The sequence below is a fragment of the Myotis nattereri genome (genome assembly GCF_964212035.1).
Source record: "Myotis nattereri genome assembly, chromosome: 4".
In the NCBI taxonomy this organism is placed as follows: Eukaryota; Metazoa; Chordata; class Mammalia; order Chiroptera; family Vespertilionidae; genus Myotis; species Myotis nattereri.
In genome coordinates, this window is record NC_138079.1 from 42,671,359 (window position 1) to 42,695,908 (window position 24,550).

The 24,550-nt window shown below is 40.9% G+C and overlaps 1 protein-coding gene across 1 annotated transcript; it reads left to right on the forward strand.

Moving 5' to 3' along the window:
• The first annotated feature begins 3,636 nt into the window (after positions 1-3,636).
• BHMT (betaine--homocysteine S-methyltransferase) lies at positions 3,637-21,948 on the forward strand. Its single transcript, XM_081090111.1, has 8 exons — positions 3,637-3,780; positions 8,713-8,845; positions 13,012-13,130; positions 14,060-14,251; positions 14,649-14,796; positions 17,475-17,657; positions 19,197-19,425; positions 21,249-21,948. The coding sequence occupies exons 1-8, from the start codon at positions 3,748-3,750 to the stop codon at positions 21,430-21,432; spliced, it is 1,221 nt and encodes a 406-aa protein (XP_080946237.1). The 5' UTR covers positions 3,637-3,747; the 3' UTR covers positions 21,433-21,948.
• The last annotated feature ends 2,602 nt before the right edge of the window (positions 21,949-24,550 follow it).

Consider the following 24,550-nt stretch of genomic DNA (forward strand, 5'->3'; position numbering starts at 1 on the left):
GTTGGAGGCACAAACTGAGGCACCCTGGGAGCCAGCCTAAGGAAGACTTGTTAACTGCCAGGGGAAAGCAAAGAGAGTGCCCGGGGAAAAGGCTATTTATCTTATGCTCTAGTCTATGTCAAGCCAACTTCATGTGAAGCCACTTACCAAAAAAATCTGGAAAGTCACTTAGCTTCAACTTGAATTTTACATATGAAGAAACCAAGGCCCTAAAAAGGGAGTAATTGTGTAAGGTGGTTGTATACACCTGATGTGCTGGGTGGGATAACTGGTGAGTGTGGCCATGGCAATGGACAGGGGGAATAAAGTACCATCAGAAAAGAAAAAGTGAGAAAAGGCTGTGCACCCAGGAAGAGGATTTTAGATGAAAAGCCCATGTTCACCACCTCTTTATTATGACCCTGGGCAATAGCAACCAGGGGTAGAGCAAGAGGAAAATATAAGGAAAGTAACACCTTCAATTTGGGGGCTATTTGGTAGAATTCCGACCAAAGGACATCTCACATGTATTTGATAACCCCAAATACATTTACAGCAGTTGAAAAATCAAAATGCCTTTAAGTTAAGGTGACTATGTGAACGAGAGTGTAGGACAACTGGGTCTGGTCAGACTGGCAAAGGGAAGGCTCCACATAAAAGAATTCACATGCAATTTTTAAAAATCACTGGCCTTGCCAAAGGAAACACAGAGGTGGGCCCATTTCCATGTCAACAGTTTGCAAACACTGTTTTACATGGTGTTAAAACATAAACCCTCTTCAGAGATTTTAAAGGCTAAAAGAAATATTTTTAATCTGAAGAGACCTATGAAAAGCCACTTTCAGTTTAAAAGATGATTCCAACTTTTAAATGAAAAACAAAAAGTCCTGATATTTTCCCCATCTGCATATTGAAACAGGGGGCATTTTATTTTATTTTATTTTATTAATCTTTAAATTCTTTATTAGTTAAGGAATTACCAATGTGACAAGGGACATTTTAACTTGTATGAGATGGTGTGTATCCCCCGCCCCCATCCCTTGGAAAAAAGGAGGAGATATCCTTTACCTCCAATAATACATGGTGTTTGAAACATTGTAGAAATGCTACTTAAATGTTTGTTGAGTGAATAAATGGGGTTATAAGTAAAGCAAAGCACTAGTGAAAGACCTTACTCTGGAGGTTATAAAACAGAGGGGGTTGATCCCCAGCTCTAGCCCTCCCCTTTCCATTCAGGATTTATCTCCCACCTCAAACATCTGTGTAGGAGGCCAAAGACTTCAGTGTTGTGACCTTCCTCATCTCATTGCTCTCAAAGAGCACAAAGAACATGGGCAGCCTCCCAAGAACAGTTATGACAGAACTCGCTCCCAGCGGGTATCCAAGCGGACTTGGTCCTTTGGGAATGAGGCAAAGGAACTTCGGAGCTCACACTGATAACTATTCCAACTCTCTGAGTTCATGGTTTGGAGTACAAAGAGGGGGTGCCCACCTCACAGATTTGTTAGGAGTAAGTAATACTGTGTATGTAAAAGGCTTAATGTAGTGCCAGACACATAGTAAGTGAAACTGTGAACTCAGTGAGCTGTAGATATTATTATTATTTATTATTGAAATAGTAGGTGAAATTTCTTTAAATGGCCCTCACTATGGTGGGTATGGGCAATTAGGATAAACTGATAGGCTGAGAAAAAACAAAAATATTTCAATAGCTGTCTATAAAATCATTTTGGAAAAGTTAGGGGTAAATAAGTGCTTAAATAACTAAAATTCCTTTCATTTACATATAAATCCTTATTTATGCATGTACACACTTATATATGCATAGAGTTCCCCTGGAGGAATAGTTCGTAGGCAAGAGTGGTTACCTTCAAGGAAGACTTGTACTGGGAACAGCAGCCAGGGAAAGACTTAAAAATTTTGCCATGTGTGTCTACATCAGGAGTCCTCAAACTACGGCCCGTGGGCCACATGCAAATACAAATATTGTATTTATTTTTTTACTTCAAAATAAGGTATGTGCAGTGTGCATAGGAATTTGTTCATGGTTTTTTTTTCAAACTATAGTCCAGCCCTCCAACAGTCTGAGGGACAGTGAACTGGCCCCCTGTTTAAAAAGTTTGAGGGCCCCTGGTCTACATTATCTATTAAAAATTCATAATTTATTTTTAAATTAAATGCTGTTCATCTAAAATCTCTTCTAAGTTTTGCCGAGTTTGGATGAATTGTGAAATCGAGAATTTCTGCTTTCAGCTTTCCTTGTCAGAGCCCCGATACCGCCCCCTAGCGCCTGATACCCACCACTGTAGCTGCTTCTTGCAGCCTGAGTTGGGCTCACCGTTCATCTCACCAATATTCACCAGGTTACTCCTATATGTAATTAATGCATTAACCAACTAAACTAGTACCTACTGGGATACTCCAATGCTTTAATGGTCAAAAATCTAGTTACTATGAAGGATGGCATTACCTCATTCCTCACTCTTGCTGGGCAGGTGAAATATTCGATTATTTATATTACATATACTTGTCCATCATCCTTCCTTTTTTTTCCATTTTAAACTTGACCATTATCAGAAACAAAAGGCCTTTTCTACTTTCTCAGTTATATATCAAGTACACATTATTTAAACAATTAAATGTGTATTGATTCATCATTTGCTACAGTAATGTTCTTCTTTGCATATGTTGAAAAGGAGACTATTGTCCCAGATACAAAATTTACTCCTGTGCTTTTATTTTGGGTAAGAGTGTGAACTTGGCTTCAGGCTTTTTAGTTGTTCTCTAGGCTATTTACTGTCCTGGAGTACATTTTAAAAAGTAATGTTCTAATTACTTTTAAAACAATGTGTTCTTATTATAAAGACATTTTGGAAAGTACAGTAAAACATAATGAATAAAATAAAAGCAAGCCTTAATTCCACATGAACAGATAACTACTGTTACCAGTCTATATGTTTTTATACATAGTATTTTCTCTGAATTTTGAAGTCTCTAAAGTACATATCCACTATCATGGGTAAATGTTAAAAGTCTGCCGTGTCTAAACATTGAAAAGATATTTTTATTAAAAACGCCTGTATTAGAAACTGCAAGGCATGTTTTGGATATAAGGGGAGAAGGAAGTTTTAAACATACCCACTAATTCAGGGTTGTATGGGTACTTTCGGCAAATGCTGTATCTGTGTTCCGTTATGTAACCTCTGGACGTATATCACACATGACACTCAGGCTGACTTCCAGGCCAAAGCCTCCTCACCCAGTAATCTTGTACCCTGGCCTTGGACAAATATTTGGGCATTAATGGAATTTGTAGGGTCCTTGACAGGTGGCTTACGTAAATAATGGTGCATGATCCCAGGCAAGGGAGAAGTGAATCAGAATCAGGGACCCACGAAGGGCAAAGAGGGACTGTGAGCAGGTCATTTGAAGCCTGAGTAGTGACCTCATTATTATTGTTTATTTTTTCTTATTTTATTTCTCATTGTTTCCACCCATTTGGGAGAACAATCTCGATCACCTCCTCCCGTCATCTTAGCAAAAGGCAGCTTTCCAAGCAAAAGGCAGGCCTCAATAAAAGGTTGGTGGGCGTGTTCCCCGCCCGAGGCCAGCAGTTGGACCGCGAGGAGGCTGGGGAAACCATCCCACACTGGAGCAGCGAGTATAAAGAGCCCGGCTGCAGCCTCGGGCAGCTCTGAGCTTCGCAGGGGGGCACACAGGCCTCGTAGGTCCACATCCGAGCCGAGTTTCAGTCCGGACACCACGAAGATGGCACCCATTGGGGGCAAAAAGGCCAAAAAGGTGAGTCTTGGGGAACCCAGGGCGCTCTCCGTCCCAGTCAAGAGTCCCGGTGGCGCTCCACCAAAGCCGAATCTCCCACCCTCGGGAGTGCAAGAGGCGTCCTCGAGCCGGGCTGTGAGAAGGTGTTCCCAGAACGTCTCCTGCAAGACCCAGGGAGCCTCTGAGCCCCCCATTCCTGCCCACGTCCACGTCACTCCCTAGATCTCTTTACTCCCCACTCGAGGGCGCCCCCAGAGCTCTGAGACTCCCAACATTTCCTGAGTTCTGCATGCACTCTCCCAGAAGGGCAGCTCCAGACTCAGAGGCGGAACTTCCCTCCCCGGGTTCCAATGTGTCTGCCCTCTCGCAGCCGCAGCCGCTGCCACCAACGCTGCACGTGCGCCCCTCTGCACCCTGGACCAGCCCCACAGGCTGGCGCGGGCTCGGGCTCTGACAGTTTCCAGCACGCGCCTCCCCACTGTGGGGTCTCCGGGTACCTCCCTCCTTCAGGGTCATATTTGTAGCTTGGTTGGACAATGGTACGTTTTCTCCTACAGTTTGGTTTCAGCGATGAAGACAAAGTGCACCAGGAGGGCCTCAAAAATGTGCACAGAGGTCGTAAGATACTGTGGAAGGGCTGTTATTAAGATTTTTAAAACAGCATCTCCAGCACCTGATTAATAACAAGCACATATCTTCCCTTGTTGGACCAGTGTTCTGGTTCAGGCTGTCCGCCATCCTCTAGTTTGGTGGAAGATGGATGGAGACTGACCTCAAGACTATGGCTGGGTGTATGGGAAGAAAAGGACACAGGGAGAGGGAATATATTTGACCTTTAGTTGTCAAAGCACTCGGCCAGAGGCTGGAGGGCGGGGAGGGGGCGGGGCAGAGGCCCCCAGGGGATTGTGAATAGGCAGACCCGGCCAGGCCAACTGTACCTGCTTAGCTGTGAGGACCATGAGGTCAGGTCCACCTCTCATCCTCTCATTGCCAGCCATCCCCCCAAATTAAAAAGACCTCCACAAAAGAAAAAGGCTAACTCGCTTAAAATTTTTAAATGCCATGCAGCATTAATAGATGCTGAAGAAGATGTTGAGAGGCAAATGATTAGAGGCTATCACCAGTTCAATTGGGTTGAGAATCTTTGCCAATCCATAAATCTACTAAATGAATAGTTGATGTATACTGGAAAGAATGATTCCTACAGAGATTTAAAAAATGTTTTTTTGGTTTGGCTCCATTCTCATAGCCATAGATTCTAACCAACTGCAAACTCAGAAAATGAAACATTTTAAAGGATTATATAAGCAAAAGATAGACATAAAATGGAAAAAAAGTTTCTTTGGTGACCTTATTTCCATGCATATGCCAGTGTTAAAACATAGACAATAATATGCCTATACTTTTGAGTTTAAAATTATAATGTAAGTTACAAAGCTAACATATGTTCATTGTAAACAGCTTGGAAAAGACTTATGAACACCATCTGCTACATTTTAGTGTATATTCTGCTAGCTTGTTGTCTAGGCAAATATGTACTTATATACAAAAATGGTCTGATATTGCAGATACTGTTTTTGCAGTATTGCAAAATATTGCAATATTGCAGATATTGCAGGTACTGTAAGACATTTTCACAAAACAATATCGTGAGAATTTTATAAATTTTTAAAATGTATCTTTATTGTTGAAAGTATTACAAATGTTCCCTTTGTTTTATTTCCCATTTGACCCCCCTCCTCCCTGCACCCACCCCTCCCAGGCCTTCACCACTCTTTTGTCTATATCCATGACTATGCATATAATTTCCCTGGTTAATCTCTCCTCCCCCACCCCTACCTTCCCTCTGAAGTTCCTCAGTCTGTTCTATGCTTCTATGTCTCTAGATCTATTTTGTTCTTCACTTTATTTTGTTCATTAGATTCCACATTCGAGTGAGATCATGTAACACTTATCTTCTCTGATGGGCTTATTTTGCTTAGCATAACACTCTCTAGGTCAGCCGTGGGCAAACTACGGCCCGCGGGCTGGATCCGGCCCATTTGAAATGAATAAAACTAAAAAAAAAAAAAAAAAAAAGACCATACCCTTTTATGTAATGATGTTTACTTTGAATTTATATTAGTTCACACAAACACTCCATCCATGCTTTTGTCCCGGCCCTCCGGTCCAGTTAAAGAACCCATTGTGGCCCTCGAGTCAAAAAGTTTGCCCACCCCTACTCTAGGTCCATCCATGCTGTTGCAAATGGTAAAAGTCATATATGACAAACCTACAGCCAACATCATATTCAATGGGCAAAAACTAAAAACATTTCCCCTAAGAATAAGAACAAGACAGAGATATCTGCTTTCACCACTCTTATTCAACATAGTACTGGAAGTCCTAGCCACAGCGGTCAGACAAGAAGAAGAAATAAAAGGTATCCAAATTGGAAAGGAGGAAATAAAACTGTTATATTTCACAAATGACATAATATTGTATATAGAAAACCCTAAATACTCCACCAAAAAAACTACTCGATTTAATAAATGAATTCGGCAATGTAGCAGTGTACAAAATTAACACCCAGAAATTGATCGCATTTTTATACACCAATAATGAACTCTCAGAAAGAGAAATGAAAAAAACAATCCCATTTACCATTGCAACAAAAAATTTAAGATACTTAGGAATAAACTTAACCAAAGAGGTAAAAGACCTGTACTTGAAAAACTCCAGGATGTTGAAAAAAGAGATAAAAGAAGATATAAACCATATAGAAGAATGTACCATGTTCATGGATTGGTAGAATCAATGTCATTAAAATGTCCATATCTTGAGAATTTTTTTCATAGCACATTCCACTTTTTTAAAAAAGCTGTTTAGCTTTGGAACAAAAATGTCTGAAGTTCAGGTAATTAACAAATGCATTAGAATCTAAGACATTGTTTTTCCAGATGTAATTGTTCAACCAATTTATGAACAATATGGTAATGGGATCACCACTAACCACTCCACCAGCAAATATTAAATTCTTAGCTATGCTTTGTATTTAAATGTTTGTGGTACTAGAGTTTGAACACACACACATGTTCAATGAAAGTTGCTAAGTGACTGAACAGAAATATCATGAATTATTTCAATCAAATGAAAGTTAGTAGCAAGTCATATCTCATTTATTTGATTTTTGTTTGTGTTTTTATATAATTGCACTGACTAACAATGTGTGTGTGTGTGTATTTCTTGTTAATTGGGTCATAAAGTTGTGTTAAGATGTGGCATTTAGGTACTCATGACTTACTTGGATTTCAAAATTACATTTGATCAATTCTGTATTGTTGTAGTGGTTTTGTTATCTCATGGATTTTTATGCTTGAAAATTTTTCTAGCTGGAAGGGATATTAGGGAACATATAGCATGACCCTTCTATTTTATTGCTTTAAAGTGAAAATGTTAGCTGTGTCTTCTCTCTGAGCACTAGCTGACCAGATGGCACTGGAAAGGGCAGTGGAGGGAAAGAGGATTAAAATGAGGGAGGCTCCAAGAAGGTGGATGCAAAATCTTATGAACGGCTACACCAAATTTATGTAACCCTTGTTATTACATCAGCATTTGTTTTACCCACTGTTATTGATAATAAATGGAACACAATAGGTAGGTACATTCCAAGTTATTCCTCTCATAGTCTTTTCAGGCTATCTCTCCTATTTAAAATCGAATCTAGATACCACCTATGAATAAGAATCAGGAGGCCCTATACTCCCCACCTGGCAGATTTTGTGTAAATTTTTAGATTCTGGGCCTTAATACTTCATTTATAAAGTCTGGGAAAATGACCAAATTGAATGCAGGTATTTTTTATTGTTAAAGTCTATGATTCCTTTAAATTAAAAAGAAATGGTTACACTAGAAAATTACTTTCTAATTTACAAAGCCCTTTAAAAATATTCAGGTCAGCCCAGCTGGTGTAGCTCAGTGGTTGAGTGTTGACCTATGAACCAAGAGGGCACAGTTCAATTTCGGTCAGAGCACATGCCCAGGTTGTGGGCTCAATCCTCACTAGAAGGTGTTCAGGAGGCAGCCGATAGATGATTCTCTCTCATCATTGATGTTTCTATCACTTTCTCCTTCTCCCTTTTCTGAAATCAATAAAAATATATTTTAAAAAATAAAGAAAAATATTCAGTTCAAAATATATCTATTAAATAATAATGTCTGGTGAATTATTGCACAGTACTGTAAATGATTGGAATAGTATGGAGATTGGGCTGGAAATCAGTTTACAAATACTTTATTTACTTGTCTTTCTCCTGTCCTTATCATGTCACACTTGTCGAGTTCAACACGCACACTCATAACCTCTTGGACAGCACAACATAGCTGCTGTTGCAGAAACTGAGTATTAACACCAAAGATAGAAGACTTTAAGGGATTTGACCACCTTTGAGGTTGTATCCTTTCCTTCTGTCTTTATCAAGCGTCTTCTGACTTTTCAGTCTTCAAAATGCCTTACTAGTATTATATGCCACTTCAACTTTGTCAATTTTAATCATCTCCTTAGTTTATCTATAGAAGAAGAAAGACTAGCCTTCATCATTTTAAGAATGTGTGCTTAAGTTTTCATTTGAGGATTTAGAACAAAACCTGTTCATTTAATCCTTCTTCAGGTATTTCTTCAAACATAACATCTTCCCACATTCTTCAAAACTCTTTAATGTGTCCTGAAAGACCACCCCCTCCCCGACACATACATACACAAATTTTCATTATATGAGCATGTTGGCTGTTTGCCTTATAGATAGTACCATGAATTTATAAACTATACATTGTACTTTCTTAGAATTCTATAGAAATAACATTTCTCAAGAATATGATAGCAAAAGTTAAAGATAAATTGTCTATAAGTTAAAGATAGAAAATTGTCTAAAAAACTCAAGTAGCTCCTTTCTCCCCCCTCATCTGTAATTTCAGGGCATCCTCGAACGTTTAAACTCTGGAGAGGTTGTGATTGGAGATGGAGGGTTTGTCTTTTCACTGGAGAAGAGGGGCTATGTGAAGGCAGGCCCCTGGACCCCGGAAGCTGCTGTGGAGCACCCAGAAGCAGGTTGGTGCCTTGCTCTATTTCAGGGGTGGGAACGTCCAGCCCGCGGGCCATATAAGGCCTGCAAAATCATTTGGTCTGGCCCTTCCAAGGCATTAGGGGTGAGTTAATTAAGTGTCTGACCAAATATAGCAGGCTAATTTTTAAGTTGATAATTTTGTATGCTATAAATATCCAAATGGCCCTTGTCAGAAAAAAGGTTCCCACCCTTGCTCTATTCGAACTTTTCATAAAAGAGCACCATATTGACTCAAGTCTAGGTGCATACCATCAAACAGATACATTCATGCCACATTTTCCAAATATTTATTAATGCCTGCTGGGCACTGTGCTACATATGTAAGTATGGATCCACGTGTTGGATAAGCACAACAGACCTCTTTGTTACTGTCACCTGTGTGTACCACTTGGTCCTGACCCTCACTGTAGGTCAGTCTAGTTCCTGGCTCTCTGCCTTCCTCTGCCCCTCTCTCCCTCACCTCTCTAGGTGACTTCAGTGCAGCACTCTTTCCGCTAGTGCCTTGGTCTCCTCCTCATCTCCAACTGAACTCTTCCTCCACCCACCCCCTCAGCAGCCCACTCCTAGACCTTGCCATCATCAATAGCTGTCTGTCCATCTCTGAAATCTCAATTACCAGCACTCACTCTTTGACCACCACCTCCTATCTTTTCTGCTCACTCTAACACTGCCACTCCCCAATCTCATCAAAACCCTCAGTCCTTCTTCCCTCCCACTCTAGTGCTTCTTCCCCATTCTCCTGCATATGTCCACCTTCTCTCCTTAACCACTTTAAGTTAAATGGTACATGGTACAATACCAGTCATGGCCTTGCAGATAGGCCCTCCTCCACTGTATAGATGCCAGCTAGTTAACTGCATTTTATACTAGCCCACCCTATTTAAATTTGACTATCTCTCTATCCTGCACCTGTACCCATACACCTATTCTCACTTACTTTTTTGACCACAATTCTTTTATGGCTAGGAGGGAGGTGGGATGGAACCTGAGGGAGTTTATATGTACATAGGTAATATCTCCCAGTTATATATGCATAGAGCATAGTTAGATATTACCCTTGTAAATTTACTTGAGGAATGCAAGTCTTTGGGATTCCACAGCAAACTCTAAAAGGTCAAATAAAATTTTGCAGTATTTCTTCAGTGGGATAATAAATTTGCAGCAAAATCATTTGGGGGCAAAATGTGACCTAATATTTATAACAGTATTCCCTTTAATGTGGTTACTCATATATTTTGGTGTAAAATAAGTATTAATGTGTTTGATGGGGGGGGGGAGCTAATGAGAGTGTTAGATAATATATAGCATATATACTGTAATCGCTTTCTAAAATTCCCCAAAATTCTGAATTCCAAGGTGTATTTAGTCCCAGAATGTCTTGGATAAGGGATTATAGACCTATAGCATAACTTCCCTTCCTTGCCGTTTCCAGCACTAAAAAGTGAAGCCCAGGTACCAGTCCTACAAAAATATTTCCGGTGTAGTCCAATTTTCTGGGAAGTTTTTCAGGGTCTACCTCAATTCTAGCTTTCACCCAGCTTAATTTAGAAAAGCACCTGCAGGTACACACATTCATTTACATAAAATAGCATGAAAACTGACCACCGCTCTCTTTCAGAGCATGAGTTCTTTAAACACCTTTAATTTCCCCAGAATGCTAAATACATCTGATGTCCTGTGAGGCGCATAGAAGACTACCTAGCAAATAGTGATGATGATTTGCCTTTATGGTTAAAAAGAATACAATTTAATTAAAGTGACTACAGAATTCATGTCTTTCTGTATTTTCTCAATTAACAGATAAATGTATCACAAGAAAGGTCTTTTCTAATGATTTAGACATTAAAAATGGACATTTGTCCTCAAGAAACCCCAGTCCTGTAGGGCACACAGACTCATGGAATTTTGAAACTCCCTTTGCCTTGTAGAGATGAAGAAATTACTGCCTTGATGGGGTAGGTAAAGAGCTTGCCCAACATCACACAGTTCACTGTAGCTGTGTCAGGAAGATTCCAGTTCACTGACCTCTTGTGCCTATGCTCTTTCCCCCTACACACAGTGCCACATTAAAAAATGGTGAGGATGTAAGAATTTGTAAGGATACCCACTCAGCAACTTAGTCAAGAGACTGGGTAACATTTAGCTTCTATGATGCTAAGGTAAAACTAATGTAACAAAGAGTTTAAAACCTTAGCATGAATATAATTAATTAGTACAGGTTGTGTCCTTGTCCTAGAGACCAGTCACACCCTATTATTTGTTAGAGAAGGAAGACTCAGGAGTCTTATGATGATAGAAAACAGAAAATAGAAAATAGAAATTGAAAGGATACCCCAAAATTACCAGACTAATTCTCCTATTGAAGTTCATGTCAGAAGTTGTAGTTCTTGTACCCAGTGGAATCAGCATTGAATTCAGCAAGCAATTGGGGTTTGCTGGGTCTGGAGGGGCTTGGGGCATCTCGATTCATAAAAATTGACCCCCAGTGAGTCTCTGTGTAGGTACGTTTTGAAAAGCACTTCAATTTTAAGAAACATGGTGGGACAATCAAATCAACTAAGAATAAGGAGCTGGGTCACTGCCCTCTGGAAAAATCTGATAAAAGTGTGTGGGCCCTCTGCACTGTGAATGCACAGCTACACAAACAATTTGCATACCATTCCAGGATTTTTTTGCAGAGCCTCTGGAATACATCCAAGGACAAGCTGGGTGGGCTTCCTGTTTATAAGCCGTGTGGCTCTAGTGTATAGGCACCTGGTCTACAGGCTCTGCACCCCTGCTCCAGCCGCAACAGCTCATCTGATTCATACATGGGGCCTTGGTTCTGTTGCTAATTAAAATAAGTGCAAACCCCTTAATTTAGGCATCCTTTTAAATTCCCACTGAGAACTAAAGTTTCCATGATTTAAAAACAAAGATTTGGCTTCAAGCTTAGAAACCCATTTTCTGAAATTCAAAAGCTTTTTTTGCCTCACTTATTTGTTCTTTTTTTTAAAAAAACAACAACACTGAGCTTCCTATGTTCTCTGGTCTAGTAGGCACCTGGAATGCAAAGATGCCAGACTCATCTCCGGTCTTAGCCCCTGAGGGCTAAGAACTCCAGTGTCCTACTAACTTCCTGGCTCCCAGGATAGTCGCTTCCAGACCTTCGGATTATATAGGCCTCTGGAATTTCAAAATAAATGTCAGGGGCTGGTACTGGATTGCTGATTTCTTACTTTGCCCAGTTAAGTCCCCTGACAATGCAAATACCAGCTAAGTCTACCATTTTATAAAATGAGCATTTTCCCCACTCTCTAGGAATGGTGGTTCTCAACAAGGCTAAAAATAAGAATTAGTTGGGAAACATTTAAAAAAAAAAAAAAAAGTCTGTGCCTGGTCCCAAACCAATTAAATCAGAGTATCTGTGGGATTACCCTCATATTCATAACTTTTTAAAAGCTTACAGTGTATCTAGTGGGCTACCAGGGGTTAGGATCACTATTTTAGAGCAAAGGATATATAATTCCTTAACTTGAATACACTCTGTTACATGGAAACAATTTCTATCATGTTTCCTCTAACCTGGGAAAGCTTTGCTTTTTGGCATTCATTATGGACATGTTTGAACCTTGCTCCAATTCTTATCCCACTCATTTTTCAGAAACGCTGAGCTAATCACATCACTCCATTGCTTACAAACTGTGGGCAACACTTGTGGTCTGGAGCCTAGACTCCTTGGGATGATGTGCTATGCCATTCATACTGTCTGCCAGTCTACCTTTCCAACTGCATCTACCGCCACTTCTCCAACACATCCTCAACTCCAGCGGCTCAGAATACCTGCTGTTCCCCCAAAGGCCACGCTTGTTTCCATATCCTTGTCTTTGCTCAGGCTGTACCCTCTGTAGAGAATGCCCTTCCGTACCTCCTCACCTGGCAAAAATGCTGAAATGATTCCCCCTCTCTGGGACCTCCCTCTTTTCTTCTCCCCATTCCATGGTAGAAATCTCTTCTTCCTGGCAAGAGACCCCAGATCCACCTCTCAGTTATCCCACGGGAGGCATGAATGCCAAGCAACCAGGAATTTTAGGGGATGTTTTCATATTTATCCTAGAACTTGGGTTAATAAACTGATAGCAATTGGTGCCTTTCTTATTGAATCTCCCAGTTCGCCAGCTTCACCGAGAATTCCTCAGAGCTGGATCCAATGTCATGCAGACCTTCACCTTTTATGCGAGTGAAGACAAGCTGGAGAACAGGGGGAACTATGTGGCAGAGAAAATATCCGTGAGTAAACCATACACGGCATTCTCAAAAGAGCGCAGAAGACACATCATCAGCAAAGTTCTGACAGAGAAAAACGTTGAGCCTCTGCAGAGTTTTGTCTTATTTTAAATAATACAATAATGAGATATGTGTGAATAATACTTGGGTTTGATCTGGAGTCTCCCAAAGTGGCAGAAAGATATTTAATGATTAATGATTCTTCCAGGCTCCTACGTGGGTATCCTTATAAATTCTTTCATTGTCGGTTTTTTTTAATGTGGTATAGTAGGTGAAAAGTCATAGGTACAAGAGGTCAGTGAACCTGGAATCTTCCTGACTCAGCTACAGTGAACTGTGTGATGCTGAGTAAGGCCTCTACCTACCCTATCAAGGGGGCAATTTCTTCATCTCTACAATGAAAAGACATTTTCAAAACTCCATGGGTCTCTGTGACCTACAGCACTGGGGTTTCTTGAGGATGTGTTCATTTTTAACGTCTAAGTAATTAGAAAAGACCTTACTTGTGTTACATTTATCTGTTAATTGAAAACATAAAAAAAGACATGAATTCTGTAGTCACTTTAATTGAATTTTAGTTTTATTTGTCTTAAAGACAAATGATCATCATTATCACCACTATTCTTCTAAGTGCAACTTTGGCACTGGAAGATACCAGATCTTTTTATGTAAAGACTTTTACCCTCATAGATTTTTGGTATAATATGATGTCCTAGATACCACCATTAGATTTATTTTGTTTTCAACACTATTTTTGATGTTACTGTCATTGCAAATTGCTCAGCTTGGTAATGCATTGAACCATTCCATCACTGTCATTCTCTGGAATCAAATCACTATTATAACATACAACTGAGATGAGGACATCTGAATAATAATTTTGTTTCAGTTTCACATAAAAATGTAGATGTATCATATACTCACCATTTTAGGGGCAGAAAGTCAATGAAGCAGCTTGTGACATCGCCCGGCAAGTGGCTGACGAGGGAGACGCTTTGGTGGCAGGAGGCGTGAGTCAGACACCTTCGTACCTCAGCTGCAAGAGTGAAACCGAAGTTAAAAAAGTATTTCAGCAGCAGTTAGAGGTCTTCATGAAGAAGAATGTGGACTTCCTGATTGCAGAGGTAAACAAAGGCATGATCAAAGATGGGGCAAGTGCACTTAGTCCATTTCCTCTGCCTTCTGCTTTCATGAGGACCATGTGAGATTAGGTGCTAGTCAGGACTAGTAATAGTAATATTTAGTTTTGAAATCTTTTTCCAATTTAGGGCTTTTACTAAATTTGATTCAGTTAATCTACTGCAGTGTTTTTCAAACCTTTTCCCTGCAATTCACAGTGAGAAATCACCATTCTATTCTGTTTTTAAAAATGCTAATAGTTCTCAATTTCAAATTCTCAGTATTCAAAACATTTCAAACTCAGAGTTTGAAAATCACTCATCTAATTTAATTATTGAGCAACAGAATGCATTTTCAAATTGTTCTGGAGAAACAAGATGAAAAGTACTTGTTGTGTTTCAGTATTTTGAACACGTTGAAGAGGCCGTGTGGGCGGTTGAAGCCTTGAAAGCCTCTGGAAAGCCAGTGGCAGCGACCATGTGCATCGGCCCCGAGGGAGACCTGCACGGCGTGACCCCCGGCGAGTGTGCAGTGCGCCTGGTCAAAGCAGGTGAGGATGGATTGTGATCAGTTTGCAATTAGTGAGACTTTTAAAATAACATACAATTTATTAACAGGAAAAACCATTAATTTCCCTTTTTTAGGACTACTGATATATTATTGAGTCTTAAAGAGAAAAATGTAAAGTTAAAAAAGATACACACACACACACACACACACACACACACACACACCAGTCTTTTGAAAGAAGGAGCAAGTAGGCCTATGCTGAAGGTTTAACAACTAGGAATGGGAAAGAATTTAGGCAACTCAAAAGGAGCATTCAGAAAATTTGTGTTTTATTTTAAACTTATCTCCAGTTGAGGTCTTTAAACATTAATAACTGTTAGAGCAGCTGCCCTCTTTGCCAGTTTTTCCACTCTTGTAAATTACTGGTATGCTTTGCTTTTTTTTTGTAACTGACATAATAAATTTTAAAAATCCTTTGATATGAAATATTGACCACCTCATTTATCTTATATAATTTTCATTCCTAATATCAGATTTCATTTCAATTTGGGAAAATACCGATTGTTTTTAAATCTGCCTCATTTTAAACCCAAGGAATAGCTCAGTGTCAGTGGAAGAGCCAACTCACTCTGCAAAAAGACTTTGGCTATTTCTTTAATTTCTGATTTTTATCCAGCTCCTGATATTTCATGGAAGTCACTTCATACTTGTCATTGACAGTAACAATTATTTAGGAATAAAGTTTTATAATACTAATTTTTGATCGGTATAAAAATGGGGGGGGGGGAATTAACTTATTTCAGAAAGATCAGAGGAGGCCTTAATCATCACCATTGTTAACTAGCAAGGATTCCTGGCTTGAGTCTCATCATTCTGTTCAGAGTAGGTGGTCACAGTGTTTGAAATCACTGTACCCTATTTATATTCTTTGTAGCACTTCCTACTTATCTCATTTGTTTATCGCTTTAATGTGTGACTCTCTCACTAGACTGCAAAATTTAAGAGGGCAGACACTCTCTTGTCTCAGCATTGTCTCTCTGCCTAGCATAGTGCCTATTACACAATAGGTCCTGAATAAATATCTGCCTAATAAATCTATCTGATATCCACCTAATAAGTCTATCTTCCAATGTTAGTTCAAATTCTACCTCCATGTACCCTAAAATAATCATCCCTACCCCAAGTATCACTCCATCTTCTTGGGAACTATAACACTTTCTATTTATACCCCTCCTTTGGAATATCCTCAGTCAACATTTTCTAATCTATGGGGTGTTACAGGGTCATGTAGTCAAATGCATTTAGAAAATGCTGTGTTAAACCAAGTTAAGCAGGTCTCTTTACTACAGAACTTCTCAGAGCCTTCTATATGTTCAGGCATATTGGCAATGTCCAAGAAGGGGATATAGTGAACAGCTACTATCTAACTTAATGGATCACAGAACTTATTTTCATGGAGCAAGCCTGAAAGCCCTGTGCTAAGTTATAAAATTCTTGGTGTCAGGGACTATGTCCTACGTTTATATTTCTCTAGAATCCCTTACAAGGGCCCTTTTACCTAATAGACATCCAATAAATAGCCAACATATGATTAATTAATGAGCATAATAAAGTCAGGCAAGGAAAGAAAAATTCTGGCAGCACATCATCCAAAAGGAAAAAAAAAGAGAGAGGAAGAGAGGTAGTCAAGATCCAAGTGAAGATATTAAGTAAGCTTTTGAATATACAAATCTAGAACCTGATGGAAAGGTCAGGTTAGAGAGAGAAATTTAGGGGAGTTCTAGATATAGATGGTATTGAAGGCCCTGGTGCTGAAAAGAAGGTGTAGGTGAAGAGCAGAAGATGGGATCCTGGGTCACTCAGGGTTGAACAGTCCAGCCTTGGGGAGGAGTGGGCATGTAACACCCCCAAAAAGCAGCCAGGGCAATAGGAGCAACACTTAGGGAGTGTGGGAAGTTCTCAGAAGGGGAGAACTATGATTGAACATTATGTTAAGAGAAGGGGAGTGTTGATGAAAGAGGCGGGGATCCAATAGACTGAATGCCGCTGAGAGGTAGAGTAAATGAGAACAGAGAAGTGATTACTGGATTTGGTAAGATTGAGGTCACAGGTGTCCCTTCAAAAGCTGATTCAAAGGAATGGCCATGAGGGCGGCCGATAGAATAAGAATAAAGAGCAAACTGCAGACCCAGGCCAGTGAGGACCTCTGAGGTACCTGCCACTGAACACTGGATACCACAGCTTGTGGCATCAGCTCTGCTGCTCCTGGACTCTGGATTAGTGATATCACTACATTGGCCTGATGAAAGGGAACATTGATTTATTCCTCAGATAGTGGTATGGTAACCACGGGTGCAATCTAGCAGCTGGGAGTGCTAAAAAAAATTATTGTGCTTGCAATATTAATGTCAAAAATTGAAAAATTGACTACTAAAATTTGAAGTTAAGAAAAACTCTAATAATGATTAAAAAAAAAAAAAAAAGATGGACAGCCAAGTGTGCATAAATGACACTTCAATTATACCAGACTCTTCAAAGCACTTTTCACAGAAAGTGCTTGCTGCCTGTTAGCAATCATTCTTGCACAAAGGTAAGATAGATTTGCAGAGAGCAGGGATCAAATGCTATACTTCCAAATTCACCTGATTAAGAGAGGAGAGTTGGGCCTCCTGGTATTCTGGTGAATCCCTAAAGCTAAAATGTTTTTCCCACTTGCAGGAGCTTCCATCGTTGGTGTGAACTGCCATTTTGACCCCACAATTAGTTTGCAAACAGTGAAGCTCATGAAAGAAGGCCTGCAGGCTGCCGGGTTGAAAGCCCACCTGATGAGTCAGCCCTTGGCCTACCACACTCCTGACTGTGGCAAACAGGGATTTATTGATCTTCCAGAATTCCCCTTTGGTAAGACAGACATTCTATACACTGTCTCTGATGTCTTTATGTTTAACACATTCCAAATAAATCTATAGCTCATAGAGCTGTATCATAGTAAAGAAATGTATGCCTATCTCCTCAACTCTAGCTCCCAGCTTTTCTTCCTGCAGCCACAAATCCCTTGATATTAGATAGTCATAAAAGGAAAAGAAGGTATCAGCAAACAAAGATGATAGGTGGGATCAGCAAAGATTTTCATTCTGGTTCCAGCTCTGTTGCTAAGTTGTGTAACCTTAGCAAAATTCCTTAGTTCCTCTAGATCAGCGGTTCTCAACCTGTGGGTTTGCGACCCCTTTGGCGGTCGAACGACCCTTTCACAGGGGTCGCCTAAGACCATCGGAAAACACATATATAATTACATGTTGTTTTGTGATTAATCACTATGCTTTAATTATGTTCAATTTGTAACAATGAAATGGGGGGTCACCACAACATGAGGAACTGGAAGGTTGAGAACCACTGCTCTAGATCTTAATTTTCTCATCAGAAAAATAAGACGGTTAGAACCAGGTAACCTCCAAGATCCTTTCCTCCTATTTTGAATGTTGCTCAGATATTCCTACTCCAGGGTTTGGGGATAGAGGAAAGATATCACTGGGTTACTCTATGAAAAATTTGAATGAAGAGACCAAGCAGTGAATTGAGGGTACTCTTGCAGTCTAGGCAGAAGGATAAAGTCTTTTAGTGTGTTTTGGGAGTGGGGGTGAGTCTACCTTGAAAATCAACCCCAGAGATATCAGCATGGCCTGAGCATGGCCAACCTCCTGTTCCATTCTAAGGTCTTTATACCATATTCTGTATCCTATAGGGACCCTCAGAGAAGTAAGATATTATAAAATAATCACTCTAGGACAACCATGGAAGAAGAATGGCAAGACATTTGTGTTACTTATTGCTGTATAACAAATTACTGTAAAACTTTGTATCTACAATCTCATAGTTCCTGTGCATTATGAATTCAGGAACAGCTTAGTTGGGTGGTTTTTGCTCAGAGTCTTTTAAGAGGTTGGGGTCCAGACATTGGCCAGAGCTATAGTCATCTAAAGGCCTGATGGGAGCTGGGGGATCTACTTCTAAGCACTCTAGTTGACTCTTAGGAGCCTGTGTCAGTTTCTTGCTGTCTTTACTGGAGGCCTGAGTTCCTCAGTGCCTGGGTCTTTCCACGGTGATGTTTGCGTGTTCTCACAACATGGCATCTGGCTTTCCCTAGTGTAAGGGTTCCAAGAGCACAAGGCAGAGACTATGCAAGGATGAAAGTATCAGAGGACAGGGTTCATCTTGAAAGCTGACTACCACAACATTTAAAACTGGATGGAGATATATATATATATATATATATATATATATATATATATATAGACACAAAGTAGCTAACAGTTTTGAAAAGTTAAGAATTAAATATTGACCACTTATTTAACTCATTTATTGAAGATTACATACTTATTATCGTTGTTCATTTAAACTATTTTTTAAGAAAGAATTTGGTCATAATGTCATTTATTGCAGGACTGGAGCCCAGAGTCGCAACCAGGTGGGACATTCAAAAATACGCCAGAGAGGCCTACAACCTGGGGGTCAGGTTCATCGGCGGGTGCTGTGGATTCGAGCCCTACCACATCAGGGCGATTGCAGAGGAGCTGGCCCCAGAAAGGGGCTTTTTGCCACCAGCTTCAGAAAAACATGGCAGCTGGGGAAGTGGTTTGGACATGCACACCAAACCCTGGATTAGAGCCAGGTAAGAACCTTTAAACTATATCTGCCAAACCAAACTCATGTAGATTAATTATGAATATGTCCAAGTGAGGTCATCATAAAGAGTATAACTAATTTGATGTGTGATGATAAAGAGTCAGTTATTCTCTGTAAATTATCTCACAGAGATGTCTATAAAACATCTTGATGGAGCAATTTCTAGAGAAGGCTTTAGGAATTATAGAATGTGAGTAATGTCAGTTGCAGTGAAGTATGGTTTCATGCTCTAGGAAAGCACCATCCATGTGGTGGGCCCTAACATGGATTCTTTAAAACTTAAGTATAACAAATACTTATTAAGTGCCTGCTCTATGCCAAGCACAATTCTCAGAGCTTGGAGTAGAGTGATGAATAAGGTAGAAAAAGTATTTGCCCTCAAAGCTTACAGTCCAGTGGAGAAGATGAATAATAAACAGATTTTATGTCAGGCAGTGTGCAGAGCACTAGGAGTAGAGAAATGAACAGCTGTGGTAGAAAGAAAAGGGAAGGGAAGGGAAGGGAAGGGAAGGGAAGGGAAGGGAAGGGAAGGGAAGGGAAGGGAAGGGAAGGGAAGGGAAGGGAAGGGAAGGGAAGGGAAGGGAAGGGAAGGGAAGGGAAGGGAAGGGGAAGGGGAAGGGAGAATGAAAGACTGTGGAATGGATAAGAAAACCAATGTATTATACTGTGGTAACCGCTTTAATAATAGAAGCATGGAAAAAAATAACAATGAAGAGAAGTACTATGTTTGCCTTAAAAGAAAGATATTTTAGCAGAAGGGATGAGCTAGAGAAGGGGGTGGAGGGTGAGCACCCCAAGCAGAGGGAGCAGGTCTGCTCTGTTCAGCTGACATTAATTGAGCACAGCTATGCACTAATGGCCCTTGGGGGCAAAAGGCAGAGAAGGGCTAATGAAGGATTTTTAAGAGAGCTGCTGCCCAAGCTAAATTTTGAAGGGTTAGGGCAGTGGTCGGCAAACTCATTAGTCAACAGAGCCAAATATCAACAGTACAACGACTGAAATTTCTTTTGAGAGCCAAATTTTTTAAACTTAAACTATATAGGTAGGTACATTGTTATTAACTTAATTAGGGTACTCCTAAGGCTTAGGAAGAGCCACACTCAAGGGGCCAAAGAGCCACATGTGGCTCACGAGCCGCAGTTTGCCGACCACTGGGTTAGGGAAACAGCCTACAGAAATGCACTCAGGTGGAAAAAGAATGGCATATTGAAAAACTATAAGTTTGAGAGTATCAGAGACAGAATTTGGTAGGAGATACAAGGCAGGAAGAGGGGGCAGCCTTTTACTCATGCTCAGAAGCTAAGTATGACCTCATCCCAATGGCAGTGAGGAGCCTGGAGGGTGGCAAGTGGTCCAGGACAAGATTTGCAAGTTAGCAAGTTTTAATAGCCTTAAAACGGAAACCTGTGAGGAAGCCTTTGCTAGAATACCAGACGTGATGAGGCCTGAGCTAGAGGAGACAATGGAGAAAGAAGAAGGAGGCAGGTCCACGGAGTGAGAGTGTAGAAGCGATGCCGGTGTGAGAAGAGCAGCAAATGGGGGCTCAGCTGGTCATGAGGAAATGATTGGGGAGGTAGGGTAAGTCGGAGAGAAAATGTCCCTATTTTGATTCTTAGCTTTTGATCCCTGTACATATGTTAAAAGAGGAAATTCAAAATAATTTTAGACATATAGATTCTGAGGGGAGAAAAGTTTGAGTGCAAATTAATACGTGTGTTTTAATGGATATAGAGTCTCAAGAGTGCAAAGAGGGTGCTGTGGAGGTATTCTACTTCAGGGAGGAGTCTAATATGTGTTTTGTTCACCCAGGGCCAGGAAGGAATACTGGGAGAACCTTCGGATAGCCTCAGGCAGGCCGTACAACCCTTCCATGTCAAAGCCGGATGCCTGGGGAGTAACCAAAGGAACCTCCATGCTGATGCAGCAGAAAGAAGCCACGACTGAGCAGCAGCTGAGAGAGCTCTTTGAAAAACAGAAATACAAATCTGCGTAGTCGCCTCAGTGGAACCCAATTTTGTGAATTCTTCTATGTTTGGGCCACAGTTCTTAGAAATAAGGAAAAGATGGTTAAAATACAATGCTCCTATTAACGCCAGCCTTTACATAAAATTGGTATGAGCTGAACAAAATAGAATTACAGACAGCACTTGACAATTTTAAAAGTATGTTTTAGAAGTTTCCTTAGAAGCAAAATAAGTACAAAGCAAATCTTAAGCAGGTTTACTAAGAGCCCACTGTGTAGAAGGCATTAAGGAAATCGCTGTGGCCAAGGAAGAGTAATTCTGACGTTAATCCCCACTTCAAGAAGCTTGCAGGCTAGTGAGGAGGATTAGACATGAACTGTCATAAATGGCTCCGTGACCAGATTGGGACAGATAAAGTGATATAGGGAAGTGACTTCCAAACTCCTTCGAACATGACCCTTAGCAAGAAATACAATTTCATATAATGACCCAGTAAGGCACATACCATTACAACCACTGAAATAAAATATGTGGTCTATTCTGGTATTTTGTGTCCTATTTCTTTCCATCTTATTTTATTAATAAAACATGCTGGTCAAGATCCTTCAAATTGATTTCATGACCCATTTACAGGTTTTGGCCCATAGTTTGAAAACCACTGCTATGGGACACTTCAGCTATGGGAACTTTGCTATTTAAGTTTACTCTTAGATCACTGGTCAATAAGTATCCAAAGCCCAGAGTCCTGCTCTCAGAGTTCCAGAGTTGTTTTCTTTTTGCTGATCCATTTGTACCGCTAAGAAACGTACCAGCCAATAGGGAGGGGGTGAGAAGGGATTGGTGTCTAGGCCCCCTCCATTCTACCCCAAACTGAATCCACCTAGATGCCTCCAATAGTCAAGCCTGAAGAGCAACAAGCATGTGTTACTTTGGTAGCTTAAAAAAAGGATAATTTAGAGAAAAACAAAAAAGAAATTCTCCAAACTCTATCCAGGTTTCCTAGATGGATAAATATGTGTTTACCTGATAATATCTATGCTCTTATGAGAGCCCAAGCTGGAAGATGCAAGACTATTAGAATAACCAGGGCTACCCTTCATGTATTAGGGAAGAGTCCATGCTGATTTATAAACATCCTTGGATTGGATAGCTGTTTAAAAATTGTAATTTCTTCAACTATCTACACTAATAAAAGAGAAAAATGGTAATTGGCGTACGACGATACCCTTTTCATTGGCTAATCAGGGCTATATGCAAATTAACTGCCAACTAAGATTGGCAGTTAACTGCCAACAAGATGGCGGTTAATTTGCATATGTAGGCACATTGCAGGGAGGCGAAAGGGAAAGCAGGAAGAAGCCCCCTGCCACTGACAGTGATGTGAAACCCAGGGGGGAGCTAAGAGCTGGGGGGAATAAGGAAAAGATGGTTAAAATACATGCCCCCCAGCCATGATCAGAGAATCAGGTGCCTTTTCCGCCCTGGCCAGTGATAGCAGGAAGTAGAGGTGGAGCCAGCGATGGGAGCTGGGCACGGTCAAAGCTGGCAGTCCCAGGAGCTAGGGGCCCCTTGCCTGGGCCTAAAGCGAAGCCCACGATTGCGGGGCCGCTGCAGCTGTGGGTCCACGCTGCCCAGGCCAGACGCCTCAGCCAGAGGCATCCTGCAGAGGCAGGGGCGGAGCCCACGCGATCGCAGTCCGCCCCCCCCCCCCCCCCCCCCCCCCCGCTGCCACTGCAGGACACCGCTGCCCGGGCCGGACGCCTAGGCCAGAGGCATCAGGCCTGGGCAAGGGGCCGATCCTGTGATTGGAGGGTGATGGGGGTCAACGCCTGAGGGCTCCCAGTATGTGAGAGGGGGCAGGCTGGGCTGAAGGACACTCCCCCCCCCCCACCCAGTGCACGAATTTCATGCACTGGGCCCCTAGTTAAAAATATAAGAGCAATGAGACTATCTTGGTGACATTAGGTTCTTATTTTCATTTTATAATTTGCTAAGTCCTATGTGAAATCTCTATACCTCAATTTATCCATCAATTTAAAAAGTAATAATACTGCCCTTCTTCACAAGTGTGCTGGAGTTTTAAAAGAGAAGGCAGCAGTATTAAAAAGAAAAAAGAAGTTTCTAGAATGTTCTTACAAAGATAATTAGCAATTCATCCCTCGCCCCCAAATGCACAGAAATGGAACCAAAGCAATATAACTCTCAGAGGCTGCATATGACTGAGGTAAAATTAGAGAATAAAATGCCACTTTTTTTGTTAATACTCACCAGAAAATATTTTTTTCATTGACTTTTAAAATATATATTATGATTAATTTCAGAGAAGGAGAGGGAGAGAGGTAGAAACACCAATGATGAGTGAGAATCATTGATCGGCTGCCTCCCATACACCCTCTACTTGGGACTGAGCCCACAACCCAGTTATGTGCCTTGACTGGGAATCAAATCATGACCTCCTGGTTCATAGGTCGATGTTCAACCACTGAGCCACACCAGCCAGGCTTTCCATTGGTTTTTAGAGACAATGGAAGGGTAGGGAAGAGACACAGAGAGAGAAACATAGATGTGAGAGAGACACATCAATTGGTTGCCTCCTGCACAGCCCTGACTGGAGCCAGGGGCTGAGCCTGCAATTGAGGTACATGCCCTTGACCAGAATCGAACCCAGGACTCTTCAGTCCACGGGCTGATGCTCTGCCCACTGAGCTAAACCAACTAGGGCAAAATGTCACTTTTTCTTTTTTTTTTTTACAAAGTTGCTATCTACCATTTCTTACTCTCAAATCAGGTTCAATATGTAATGCTTTAATTCATAGATGATAGAAACTTTGATTTATTGTGCTAGTACTGTGTAAGATGCTTGCCCCTTTGATATGCTTTTCAAAACTTTATTGCCACACAAAACATTGTAACCTCTAATCATTCTTTTTTTAAAAAAATATATATTTTATTGATTTTTTTACAGACAGGAAGGGAGAGGGATAGACAGTTAGAAACATCGATGAGAGAGAAACATCAATCAGCTGCCTCCTGCACACCTCCCACTGGGGATGTGCCCACAACCAAGGTACATGCCCTTGACCAGAATCGAACCCAGGACCCTTCAGTCCGCAGGCTGACGCTCCATCCACTGAGCCAAACCAGTTA